Source organism: Octopus bimaculoides, chromosome 26 (genome assembly GCF_046866305.1).
Source record: "Octopus bimaculoides isolate indiv1 chromosome 26, ASM4686630v1, whole genome shotgun sequence".
NCBI lineage: Eukaryota > Metazoa > Mollusca > Cephalopoda > Octopoda > Octopodidae > Octopus > Octopus bimaculoides.
The window spans coordinates 18,607,856-18,621,600 of record NC_142953.1 but is presented as its reverse complement, the minus strand read 5'-3'; the positions used below and the strand labels follow the sequence as shown (position 1 = coordinate 18,621,600).

The window sequence follows — 13,745 nt, the reverse complement described above, 5'->3', positions numbered from 1 at the left end:
CTCCATCCATGACCTCTTAGATGACTATTCAGCCCTGTTGCAGATCTGCATGGCTTGGAGCATAGCAGACTGACAAAAGTTGTAATTCACATGGCGCTCCCAGCTTGTCAGAGTCTGCACCTGTCACCACTTTTCCTTGGCCATAGAACTTTCAGGAGATGGAATGACAAACAAGGTCACCCTAACGAGACAGCTGTATGTCCTTACATTATGGCGATAAACACTTGTACAACATGAGTACCATTCTTTAAGTGTCCATTATTAGTACTGAATGACAGGATGAAGTGAGATAACCAACGATCTTGTGATACTGCAGGTTTTTCCTCAGTGTCTCTCTCCTAAAAGGATGCTCTGACAACAGTTAGGGTTCGATAACTCCTGGCGGTTTTTGCTGCATGCCCTAACCAACCAAGGGTTATTTTTGCATGTTCATACACAGATGAATTGTCATCATATATGCTCATTGACCAATAGCTGGGATTTTGACAGGAGCTACTGCTTTGGGTCAGAATATATCTGGTAACAAAAGTAGCTAAAAGGTAAAAGGTACACACGTACATACATGCATACATACACACACACACATAAATACACACATACATACATACATACATGTATATGTATGGTAAAAGCCATAGCCACTCATAATAAAAAGGAATGCTGGTGGAATGTCCCAGTGAAGACCTCAATAAAATGTAAGCACAACAGACCTGATATAATGATTTGGGATTGAGAAGGGAAACTGTGCACAGTTGTGGAAATTAGCTGCCCAGTGGATGTTAGCATAAAGCTGAAGATCAGTGAAAAAGAGAATACCTATGCTGAACTATGGAGAAATCTGCAATTTACTCTATCCAGACTACAAGTTCAGGTTTACACCTGTAATTATTGGGACTCTGGGATATGTAGCACACTGCCTAAATACCAATCTTGAGAAATTAGGCTTCTCAAAACCAGAAAGGAGAAAGCTGATTCAAAGACTACAGATTCAGTCCATCACTGGAACTGTACAAATCTGTAAAACTTTCCAGAAGTTTATCATTTAAATATATAAGAGCATGTCTAGATATGCAACTACATGCATGAGAATACATCGTACATAAAACAAAACATACAAATCTGACTCCAAATATTGCACATGTACACACATACTTCCAAAAATATCCAGTTGATGTTGAAGTTCTGACGAAGAAGCCTTGGATCTAGGTTAGAAACTGGTTCTCTCTCTCTATTGACAAGAAATCTTGAAATAAAACTGAATAATGACATATACATACATACATACATACATACATACATACATACATACACCTCCTGGAAACAGTTCAGAGATGTACAATCAAGTGAATACCCTTCATCTGGCATCTACCATACTCTGAAAGAATTGCTTCCCTGGGCATGGATACATTGAAACTCCAACGCCTGGCAACTGACTTGGGAAGCACCCACAAAATTATTAACCATTGCACCAACACCCACCTTGAGCACTTCTTTGAGCTCCATGTGTCTAACACATGTGGGCATGTCTACAAAGTCAGAAAACAGCACAACTCCCATGACTTTCAGAAACATTTTTTCACACCCAGAGTTGCTGAAGCATGGAACAAACTACCTGCATCAGTTGTTAGTTGCCGAGACGGTGCATCCTTTAAAACCTCCATGCTTCCTGAAATTCACCAACACTACACCTGATATCCCCCCCACCTCCATACGCATGAACACATGTATATATCATGACTCAGACATTGTTCACTTTCCTGACTTTTGTACATAATTCTATGCACTGTACGTACACCTTTGATGAGTTGTAGTGCAACTGAGCACTATACACAATAATTCCATTATTATATATATATATATATATATATATATATATATATATATACATATGTACACACATACATATATACATTTCTGCATACATTTTTAGCAGTTCTTAACTTCAGTATTAAGACAAATGTTATGAATTGTGATGTCAACAACATATAAATTCATAATTTTTACCTTTTCCTCCCTTTTTCAGGAAAATTATTGATGGAATCGGTGCCTCAACCATCTTCAATGGTCATCTAGTGGGAACTGACCAGCACTACACTCTATCTACAGCTCATATCACAGGTTTCAGCACAGTTGATTTCTTTTGTATTTCACATTAGGATGTACTTCTTTCTCTCTCTCTCCTCTCTTTCCTCTCTCTCTCCTCTCTCTCCTCTTTCTTCTCTCTTTTCTCTCTCTCTCTCTCTCTCTCCTCTCTTTCTTCTCTCTTTCCTCTCTCTCTCTCTCTCTCTCTCTCCCTCTGCAGTCATTTACCTATGTACATGTGAGTATATGAGTATATCTTTGTGTGTGTCTGTGCATTTACAAGTGTGTGTGTGTGTATGTGTCTGTGCATTTGTGAGTATGTGTATATGTATGTGCATCTGTGCATTTATGATTGTGAGTGTGTGAGTTCTGTATGTGTGTGTGTGTGTGTGGCTTGTAACCTGTATGTATATGTGTGGGTGCATATTTCTATACATTTGCATGTTTATCTTTCAGTAGCAAAGGTGCATGGCCTCATGGTTAGGGACACTCACTTCACAATCTTAATGTAGCAGGCTCAATTTCTGGATTGGGCAGTGCATTGTGTCCTTAAACAAGACACTTCATTTCACAGTACTCCAGTCTACTCTGATGGAAACAAGCACCTGCCTAGTGAATGAATACCAGCCCCGTTTTGGTATAGCTCCCTGCCTCTCTCCAAGCTGTCACAGCTAGATATATCACTGGGTCAAAAGGTGGGAGAGTTGAGATGATGTCTAAGTTTGCTTGTGACTTACACAGGGTCCACTTGTAACAATTAGTGTGTCATGAATGTGTTTGGCATTTTGTCATTGGCTGCTATGATATCTGTTGAGTTAGTGAATGAAAATGTATTTGTTGTGTTGTGTGACGAAGTAATTAACAACATATGTGAATAATTAGCAGAAGACTTTATTATTGTACAAAAAGGTTTTAACTGTTAAGTTTACTGTTATGACTTAGGTATACACGTCTGGTGTAAAATGGTATTACATAGATAATTAGTTGGTGGTGAAGGTGGTGAGCTGGCAGAAACTTTAACATGCTGGGCGAAATGCTTAGCGGTATTTCGTCTGTCTTTACGTTCTGAGTTCAAATTCTGCCAAGGTCGACTTTGCCTTTCATCCTTTCAGAGTTGATAAATTAAGTACCAGCTGCATACTAGGGCTGACCTAATTGACTGGGCCCCTTCCCAAAAATTCCGGGCCTTGTGCCTAGAGGAGAAAAGAATTAGTTGGTTGTGGTTCTCTAAAGATAACTTATTGCAGAAATGTATGTTACTTGAAGGCAGGTACAATACTCAGTATTCACTATTCAACTACTGACAGCTAAACCAACACACGTTGAACTAACACAGTAAACCAACATGGCCGAACTAACATCGTCAACTACGCTCCTTGACAGCAGAAGAGATTAGTCGAAGACTGAACCTGGAACCATGTGGTTGGGAAGCAAACTTCTTACCACGCACACACACGTGCTTACTTTCTAAAAAGATTTAACCAATGGATAGAGTATTTTTTATCCTTTCTTAAGACCTGAATTCAGTCATGTGACCCAAAAGTTTTCTTGACTATTTCACACATAGAGTGAAAAGAAAAAAAAACAGCAATTTGTGTGTGTGTGTGTGTGTGTGTGTGCGTGCGTGTGTGTATGCATGATTAAAAAAGTTCAGTTTTCATCCATTCGTTCATGCCAAAGCTTTAAAATTTAATTTTAAATATTTAAAGTTATTTCAAGAAAGGTTACGTCAAAAAAGTAAACCAGTGCCTAAATTACCTATTAGCATAAAGCTTTGATTCTTTAAAAAGATAATAATCCAGTAGAATTTCTCATGCTTTCAATTACCCCCAGGATGGCAAAAGGGTCAATTAGTTCAGTTTTCTCTCTACTTTCCCCAACTTTGAAACAGGCAAGAAGAATATTATCATTCTTGGAAAAGAGAAATCAAACCTTAAGCTGAAAATCAAAACCGAAGTGGGCAGCAAGGAATGTCATTGTTGTTTTGATTGAAAGTATTATGAATAGTCTGAGTAAATTAAGAGATGACCCATTCTGAACAAATTTTTCTGTTTCCCATGTCTGTTAGTTTGTAAGTATAAGAACACATTGTCTCAGCTTTGAAGTGATATTGAACACAAATATCACTTACAAGTGATATTCAAAATGAAATTAGTTCATTGTAAAGCTGTTACAAGTGAAGGTGTAATTAAGCCAATGATCGAAAAAAAAAAACAGCATTTGTTGCTGCTATGTTTGGTGAGATTACAGACCTTCGAATGAAATTTTAACTGTCACACATTTTGCGATTTGTTGATGAGAAGGAAACGCTTCAAGAAAGATTTAGGGGATCAGTCAATGTCAGTAAAGAGAGAAAAGCTGCATCACTGACAGAAGTTGTACATTGTTATACACATTCACTTAATTTGGTATTCTCTCAATCAGCTTCAAGAATTCGTGAATGTCAAATTTTCTTTCAAACTTTAAAAAGAATTTTGACTTTTTTCTCAAAATCAATGACTTGAATGGCCCCTGCTGGATGAAATTGTTAGAATGTGATTTCCAAAGTTATATGTATGTTTCTCGTGTCTTGCTAACTACTTCAAAATGGTGCATCATAGTGGGGGGGGGGGACTATTTTCATTTTCAGACTCTTCATATCTCAAAGCATATATAATGCTACACTTTTGATGGAAAATAGGGGAGGGTGAACACTTGGAAATCCTCCCCCGACCTGTGGTGGTGGGGGACTGCATGCCCTAATTTCCTAGTCACCCTTTGACACTGATATGTATACAGGGTGTGGTGAATGAATTTTTGTCTTAGTTACGCAAAATGAAAATAACACTGATATCTCATTTTAACAAATATATTTACCAAAATTACATAAAAATATCTTGAAATACTAAAGAGTAAATTTGTTCTATAAAATTGTCATTAGCTTCAACCATAGCCTCCAGATGACTTTGGAATCTCCTGCAACTCTTCAGGACGGTCTCCTTGTTTAAGTTGGTGAATGCTGCCATAATCCTTGCCTTCAATTCCTCTTTGATGTTACAAAGAGTTTTGTTGGTCTCTCACTCAACTGCACCCCAGACATAATAATTAAGGGGGTTGCAGTCTGGGGTGTTAAGTGGCCAGATTTTAGAGGTGATGTGGTTGCAGAAATTGTCTGACAGCCATGACTGGCTTCTGCTGCTTGTCTGGCATGGTGTAGACTCATGTTGCCAGACAAAGGGCCTTCCAGCAGCCATTCTCTTCAACCAGGGCAGCACTACCTCCTCCAGACAATTGATGTAGGCCTCTGTATTGAGTTTGAGACCATGTGGGATCACTCCAGACACCAAGATGTTGACTGCATGTTTGATTTTTATCACTCTCTGTACATGTTTTGGGGACTCAGATTGATACCCAACACTCTGAAATATTCGTATTGGAGCTTCCAGTGAAAATACCAAGCAGCATATCATGTTGTTTCCAAATTTCTGACAGAGTGAATTGTGACATGTTGCTGTTTTTCTTACAGACGATACCCAACTGACCCTACTATACTGTGTAGTCAACAAAATTAAAAACAAACAATGGGCATACACGAAATTAAAAATATAAATTGGCAACAATTTACCTATCGCACCCTGTACATATAAGGTGGTATCAAAAAGTTCTCGAACTTGTTCTGTAGCGTGCCAACAGATGGCAGCACACATTGAAAGCTAGCAATGGCCTTCATTAGTGTGCCAAGTGTGTTTACTTTACAAGTTGTGAAATTTGGGTTTTTGTGATCATGTGTATGCTGTAGTCTGCAATTTTTGTCATGGACAAGAAGTTGGAACAAAGAGCCAATGTGAAGTTTTGTGTTGAACATGCGAAATCTGCTACAGAGACATTGAGCATGCTTTGGCGAGTTTACAGTGATGAGGCAATGGGTCGTACACAGTGTTTGAGTAGCGTGGGTGCTTCAAAAGCAGAAGAACATTCCTGAAAGATGACGAGCGATCTGGAAGACCTGCCATGAGCATCATCCCTGGAAATGTGGAGAAAATTTGTTAGCTTGTGCATGAGGATCGTCAGAGGACAATCAACAACGTTTTGAAGCATTTGAGGGAGGGCATTCATCGAAAGCGACCGGATCTATGGAGCTGGAAGAATTGGATTCTTCTCGATGACAATGTACATACCTGTCATTGAGTTCTCTTCACTTGTGAGTTTCTTGCCAAAGAACATGGTACAGCTTCTGCACCAGCCCTATTCACCAAATTTAGCATCTGTGGACTTCCATCTCTTCCCCAAAATGAAAAGTCAGCTTAAAGGTCACTGTTTTAACACCATTGTTGAAATTCAGAGCAAATCTGAAAAAGTCCTTCACTCACTTATGGAAAACGACTTCTAGGTCAGATTCCAAAAGTGGCAGGAATGATGGGATTGGTGTTTTGCTGCACAGGATGACTTTAAAATTTAGGTAAATAATTTATTTTTTATTAAATATAACTAGTTTGGGAACTTTTTCATACCACCATACATATGAGTAAGCACGTACATGTAAGTATGTATGTATAAATGTATGTATGTGTGTATGTATGTATGCATGTATGTATGTATGTAGTATCTGTAGAAGACATTTACCCATGATGGCATCATGTAGTGGGATTGATCCTGAAACCATGGGGTTGGGAAGCAAATTTCTTAACCACAGACCCATGTGTGCACCCTCTTAACTACAGAGCCAAGTAGGAGATCAGCTTCAATTTGAAACCCAATCTGTGTTCATCACTTGTTATTTATACGACAACAACAGATGTGTCAGTGTCAGAATTCAAGAACTGCTATAATTTGAATAACTATTTCAACTCTTCCTCTCATCTCAACAATTTACTATAAACAACTTTGGAATGTACAAGGAAGATTCCGGAAAGTTTCTGGCTTTGGGGAAAAGAAAATACAGGGGGATCAGTTAATTACAATTTTATTCAACATATTCCTCTCTCAGGTTCCCTGAAGCAATCCTTCAGTTTTTCTAAGCCCTGTAAAAGAACTTGGAAGGTTGTACCTCTAACCAGGCCCCTTCATGATACCCTTAAAGCCATGAACTCTTCAGCCCCCCCTCCCCAACGCCTGTGTTAGAATGGTGGCAGCTGATGGAGGAAAATGTTCTCTATGTGGCCTGTGTGTTTTCCGTACTCTGGTTATTATTTTTTTTTTGTCTACGTTTTGTTTGCAACGTCCTGTACCCAGATATGCACCTATATACACAGGTAGATGTAGGTATGCACATACTTGTATGTATATTTGCATATACTCATTTATTATTTGTTTTATATATATATATATATATATATATATATATATATATATATTTTGTCAGCGAACAGGTCAGTCTCAAAACAACGAAAATATTTTGATAAATTAAATTTAAATGTTGAAGTGAATCTGTTTTTGTGTGTTTTTAAATGGCTTATAAACACCTTCCACACTGCAATTGTTTATATATATATATAAAGAACTTGGAAGGTTGTACCTCTAATCAGGCCCTTCACAATACCCTTAAAGCCATGAACTTTTCAGCACTCTACTCGTATACGTAATATATATATATATATTACATATACGAGTAGAGTGCTGAAAAGTATATATATATATATATATATATATATATATATATTACGTATACGAGTAGAGTGCTGAAAAGTTCATGGCTTTAAGGGTATTGTGAAGGGCCTGATTAGCGGTACAACCTTCCAAGTTCTTTATATATATATATATATATATATATAAACAATTGCAGTGTGGAAGGTGTTTATAAGCCATTTAAAAACACACAAAAACAGATTCACTTCAACATTTAAATTTAATTTATCAAAATATTTTCGTTGTTTTGAGATTGACCTGTTCACTGACAAAATTCCGTGCTGCATACGGAATTTTGTCAGTGAACAGGTCGCAGTCTCAAAACAACGAAAATATTTTGATAAATTAAATTTAAATGTTGAAGTGAATCTGTTTTTGTGTGTTTTTAAATGGCTTATAAACACCTTCCACACTGCAATTGTTTTTCTTTCAGCACACGATCTCAGATCAGGTCACTTGCTATGCAAGTACATCTCCGTAATATATATATATATATATATATATATATATATATATATATATATATATAATTATGTGTATTTCTTCTATCTTAATGAATAAAAATTCTTCTGATAGAATAAATGGGTTAATAGAAACCAATGTAGCAAAGAACACAAAATAACTGTGGTTAGCTCCTGTTTTTAAGGCAGGAACTCCTTGAAATTTTGGGTATTTGAGTATATTTAAGAATTTAAGGATTGGAGAAAACGCATGTTATAATTGCATACTTTATTCCTACATATGTTTCAAAGGATTACAACCTGTGTGATCCATAGGGATCTTTGATATTAAAATTGTAACCTTCTCATCAGGGAAAGCATGGGAATCATCTTAAACGTAAGACATTATGACCGATATGGATCACACAGGTTGTAATCCTTTGAAACATATGTAGGAATAAAGTATGCAATTATAACATGCGTTTTCTCCAATCCTTAAATTCTTATATATATATATATATATATATATATATATATATACTGGCATACCTCACCCTATGTCGTTAATTCGTTCCAGGAGATGCGACTTAAGTCAAAAAATGACTTAAGGCAAATTAGCTTGTCTCCAGGCTAGGCTAGGCCAAATTTACATGTCTCTAGGTTAGGCTATGTAGAATTTACTTGTCTCTCGGCTAAACCGATAATAACCATTCCCAGTTCTGTACTTTATGAATGCATTTTCAATAATACATGGTTTATAAAAACCTATTTTAAGCTTACAAACAAATAATTTTTATTTTTTAATACAGTACAGTAAAAACAAAAAGTAATCTGAATTTACGAATACAATTTGGCAGTGTTTACTGTACATTGCAGATGCTTTATTTATGAATGCAGTTTGCAATGAGACGTAGTAAAATAAAAGCCTTTTTTAAGTTCAAAAAACAAATTCAGTAATTATTATTATTTTGCAATAGTGAAAAAAAACTAAATTATTTTAAATTTACCAATATGTACAGACAATTTAGTGGTTTACATTGCAGATGTAGAAGCTGTGGATTGTTAACATCAACAGCTGACTTTGGCTGTTCTTGTTGTTCTATGTGCTGAAAAAACCGGTTGAGAGTTCCTTGAACTATCTTCTTTTTTCCTCAAGAATTACATTATAAGGAGCAAAAGCTTCATGACAAGCCTCCATAATCTTGGAAAAGTGTTGAGCATTTGGATCCATATCCTCGAACATAGAAAGACCTTTTTCAATACATGCAAATGCTTGCTGCATTTTCTTAAAGGTAAAGTGATGTGGCTCAGGTTCGACTTCCTCTTCTTTTTTTTGCTGTTCGTGAAGCTCTATCAAATCCTCATTCGTCAGGGGCTGCTTGTCTTTTACAAATAAATCTGTGAAATCCTCCTCCTACAAATCCATTTCCAGTTCCTTGCTCATAGTCACCAACATTTTGTTGATGGCAACATTATCAAACCCCTTAAAATCATTCACGAATTGCAGGCATAGCTTCTTCCATATGCCATTCATAGCCATGCTCTGTACATCATTCTATGTTCTGTATCTCTTCCAAAAGTCACGAAGTGTGATGGACTCATCAAGATCAGTTGCAGCTATTGCTTGCCACAGCGTACTCTTCATATAGTAACGCTTGAAGATAGCAATTATTCCCAGATCCATTGGCTACAGAAGAGACGTGGTGTTCAGAGGGAGGCATATGATGGTAACATTGGCATCAAAATCTACAATGTTTTGCGGGTGGCCAGGAACATTATCTAAGAGAAGTAAAACCTTAAAAGGAATCCCCTTTCTCCTTACAGTACTTTTCTGCTGCTGGGATAAAATAATTGAAGAATCAATCTTCAAAAACAACAACAGTAACCTATGCTTTTGAATTAGCCATCCATATAAGAGGGAGAGATGCCATGGGTATGTTCTTCAGGGGGTTGTGTGCATGATACACAAGCAATGGCTTTAACTGAAAATCTCCTGCACAATTACCTCCCAACATAATGGTCACATGTTCTTTTGACACCTTGTAGCCTGGAATAGTTTTCTCCTCCTTGGAAATGAATGAACAGTCTGGCAATTTTTTCCAATGGAATCCAGGTTCATCTACATTAAAAATCTGTTCAGGAAGAAACCCGTTTTCTTCGATGATTCTCTTTAATGAATTAGGAAATTCCGCTGCTGCTTGTTCGTCAGCTGATGCGCTTTCACCTTGCTTCTTAATGGAGTGATAACTTCTTCATTCCTTAAATCTCATGAACCATCTTTGATTTGCCTTGAACTCTGTATCTTTCTCATCTGGATATTTTTTCTTCAGGTCCTCAAACAAAGACAACATTTTGTCTTGAATGATTTCTTGACTAATAGTAGCACGCTGACGATTCAACCTAACAATCCAAAGAGAAAGAAGACTTTCCATTTCTTCAAAGATTTTGCCTCTTCTCTTATTTATGACAGTGCTCTTCATCCCTGGGGCTTCAGATTTGATATGTGATAAAATCTTGTCCTTATTATGTACAATCGTACACCACTTTTTCACCTTTTTCATGGTGTTTTATCATAGCCAGTTTATCTTCCACCATTATAGCATGATGCTTAGCACTTTCACTATGAATTTTCTTAGGAGCCATGGGGGCAAAAAAATAAAGTCACAAATGAATGAGAATGAGAAGAAAGTAGCTGATAAACAGACATAAACAAATCTGAATTCAAAACAATCGCAGGAATCACGAGTGACAACGGCGCCTAATGGTAGATATTGGAACTACACTGCAATATGAGCTCCAAAACACTGATAAATAAAACACAGCTGATTTCATGATTTCGTTCACTAAGCTACACTACTTTATGGTGTGTATCCTAACATTTACTGAACATATTTTAATATGATTTCATATGATTTTATTCTTATTTATTGAACAGTAACATGATTTTATGTGGTTTTAACGGTTTTCTTGTGATTTTATGATTCCAATATTTGTAGTGGACAGACATAAAGGCAAGTAAAATGACGTCACTTGATTTTTAATTTTCTATATATTACTTTTGAAAACCAACATATAATTGAGAACGACTTAAATTGAAACGACTTAAGCCAAGGTATGCCTGTATATATATATATATATATATATATATATATATATATAGATATATATATATATATATATATATATATATATATATATATATACATATATATATATATATACATATATACATATATATATATATATATATATATAGTCTTTTACTTGTTTCAGTCATTTGACTGTGACCATGCTGGAGCACCACCTTTAGTCGAGCAAATCGACCCCAGGACTTATTCTTTGGAAGTCTAGTACTTATTCTATCGGTCTCTTTTGCCGAACCGCTAAGTTACGGGGATGTAAACGCACCATCATCGGTTGTCAAGCGATGTTGGGGTGACAAGCAGACACAAACATATACACACATACATATATATATATATATATATATATATATATATATATATATACATATATACGACAGGCTTCTTTCAGTTTCCGTCTACCAAATCCACTCACAAGGCTTTGGTCAGCCCAAGGCTATAGTAGAAGACACTTGCCCAAGATGCCATGCAGTGGGACTGAACCCGGAACCATGTGGTTGGTAAGCAAGCTACTTACCACACAGCCACTCCTGCACCTGGTACTTATCTTATCGACCCCGAAAGGACGAAAGGCAATTTAGCCGAGGTGGAATCTGAACTCAAAATGTAAAGACAGGTGAAATACCGCAAAGCATTTCGCCCAGCATGCTAACGAGTCTGCCAGCTTGCTGTCTTAATAATTATAATGATAGTAATACTACTACTACTACTACTACTAATAATAATATATACATATATATATTCTCTAGAGTTGTTTACAATAAATTGTTTACATGGGAGCCAAGAGCTGTAACATTTATTGAACCAGAAATCTGACACATAACATAACAACCGAAGATTGGGTTTCAAACTGAATCTGATCTCTCTGCTACTTAGATGTGGAGCAATAAAAGTGCATTAACACTATTAGTGTAGATGAAATGTGAGATGTAAGGGGATTGTGAAATTGAATAATATTAGTGGTGGTGGTGGTGGTGGTGGTGGTGGTGATGGTGGGGATGACTGCAATGAAAAGGAAGATGATGAGGATGATGATGGTGGAATTGGTGGTGATGGTGGTGGTAATGATGATGATGATGATGATGATGATGGTGATGATGATGTTGACGATGATGATGATGATAATAGTGGTGATGATAATGATGGTAAAGCTGGTAGAAGTATGAGTAATCTTGGAAAAACACTTAAAGCTTTTTCATCAGTCTCTTTATGTTTTGAGTTCAAATTCCGCTGAGGTCAACTTTGCCTCTTATCCTTTCAAGGCTTGGAGAAACAAGTGTCAATTGAGAATTGTGAAGGATGGGGGGAAGGGTGTGGATGTAATTGAGTAACTTCCTCCTGGTGCCTATCAACAGAAAGACTTATTATTTTTGGCTTCAAATTTCAGCACAAGGCCAGTAAATTCACTGGAGGAGGTAAATGTTTTTCATCGACCCCAGCGTTTAACTGGTACTTATTTTATCGACCCCCAAAAGGATAGAAGAAAAAGTCAACTCTGACAGTATTTGGACCCAGAATGTAAAGATGGACGAATTTCTGCAAACTATTTTGCACTACGTGGTAACCATTCTGCAAGTTTGCTGCCTTAAAACTTATTATTATTATTAGTAGTAGTAGTAGTAGTAGTAGTAGTTGTATTACTATTATTATTATTATTAAGGCACTGAGCTGGCAGAAACATTAGCATGCTGGGCGAAATGCTCTGCGGTATTTCATCTATCTTTACATTTTGAGTTCAGATTCCGCCTAGGTCAGCTTTGCCTTTCGTCCTTTCGGGGTCGATAAAATAAGTACCAGTTGAACACTGGAGTCGATGTAATCGACTCATCCCCACCTCCCCCAAGTTGCCCTTGTGGCAAAAACTTGAAATAATTATTTGGTTTGACTCAGGTTTGGTCTTATTCCTTGTCAGATTTGTGTGGGTAGCAGGTTCCTACCTGTAACCTTAGATAACCTTAGGTATCCACAAGTTTTCAGCAGACTTTCAAGTGCTTAGAATCCTCCTGACAATCCTTGTTGTCCCTAAGAAACAAACTTTCTGTAGGAGCTCTACCAGGTATTCTGTTTCAATCTCCTTCAGCCATTTGTCTATATCTTAGCTTACCGCTCCCAATGTATCAATTATTATAGGCACAACCTTTACTCCAAAAATTCTTCCTATTTCAAATTTTAAAGGAGTATATTTTTCTTCTTTTTCTTTTTTGTTCTCTTTATTTTCAATCCTGGTATCAAACTGACACGATGGGTCAATTAGTGAGCGGCTTCACTTTTCCTTATTTATAATCATGATGTCTGGTCTATTATTTTCTAACTTCTTCTCTGTTTGAATAGGAGAGATCAACAAAATCTTACATTTCTCCAACTCCAGTACTCTTTCAATTCGATGATTGTACCATGTGTTTCTAGCTTCAAATCTCCATTTCTGGTACAGTTTCCAGTGTAAAACTTTAACAACCTGGTTCTGCCTCCATTTCTT

General features: G+C 36.7%; 1 protein-coding gene across 1 annotated transcript in view; it reads left to right on the top strand.

Annotated features, from left to right (window-relative positions):
• The window catches only part of LOC106878080 (uncharacterized), a 217,030-nt gene that overhangs the window by 141,617 nt on the left and 61,668 nt on the right, over positions 1-13,745 (top strand). The window contains exon 35 of the mRNA XM_089342991.1: positions 2,024-2,118. Coding sequence (XP_089199117.1) covers positions 2,024-2,118 — 95 coding nt within the window. The remainder of the gene's footprint in view (positions 1-2,023; positions 2,119-13,745) is intronic.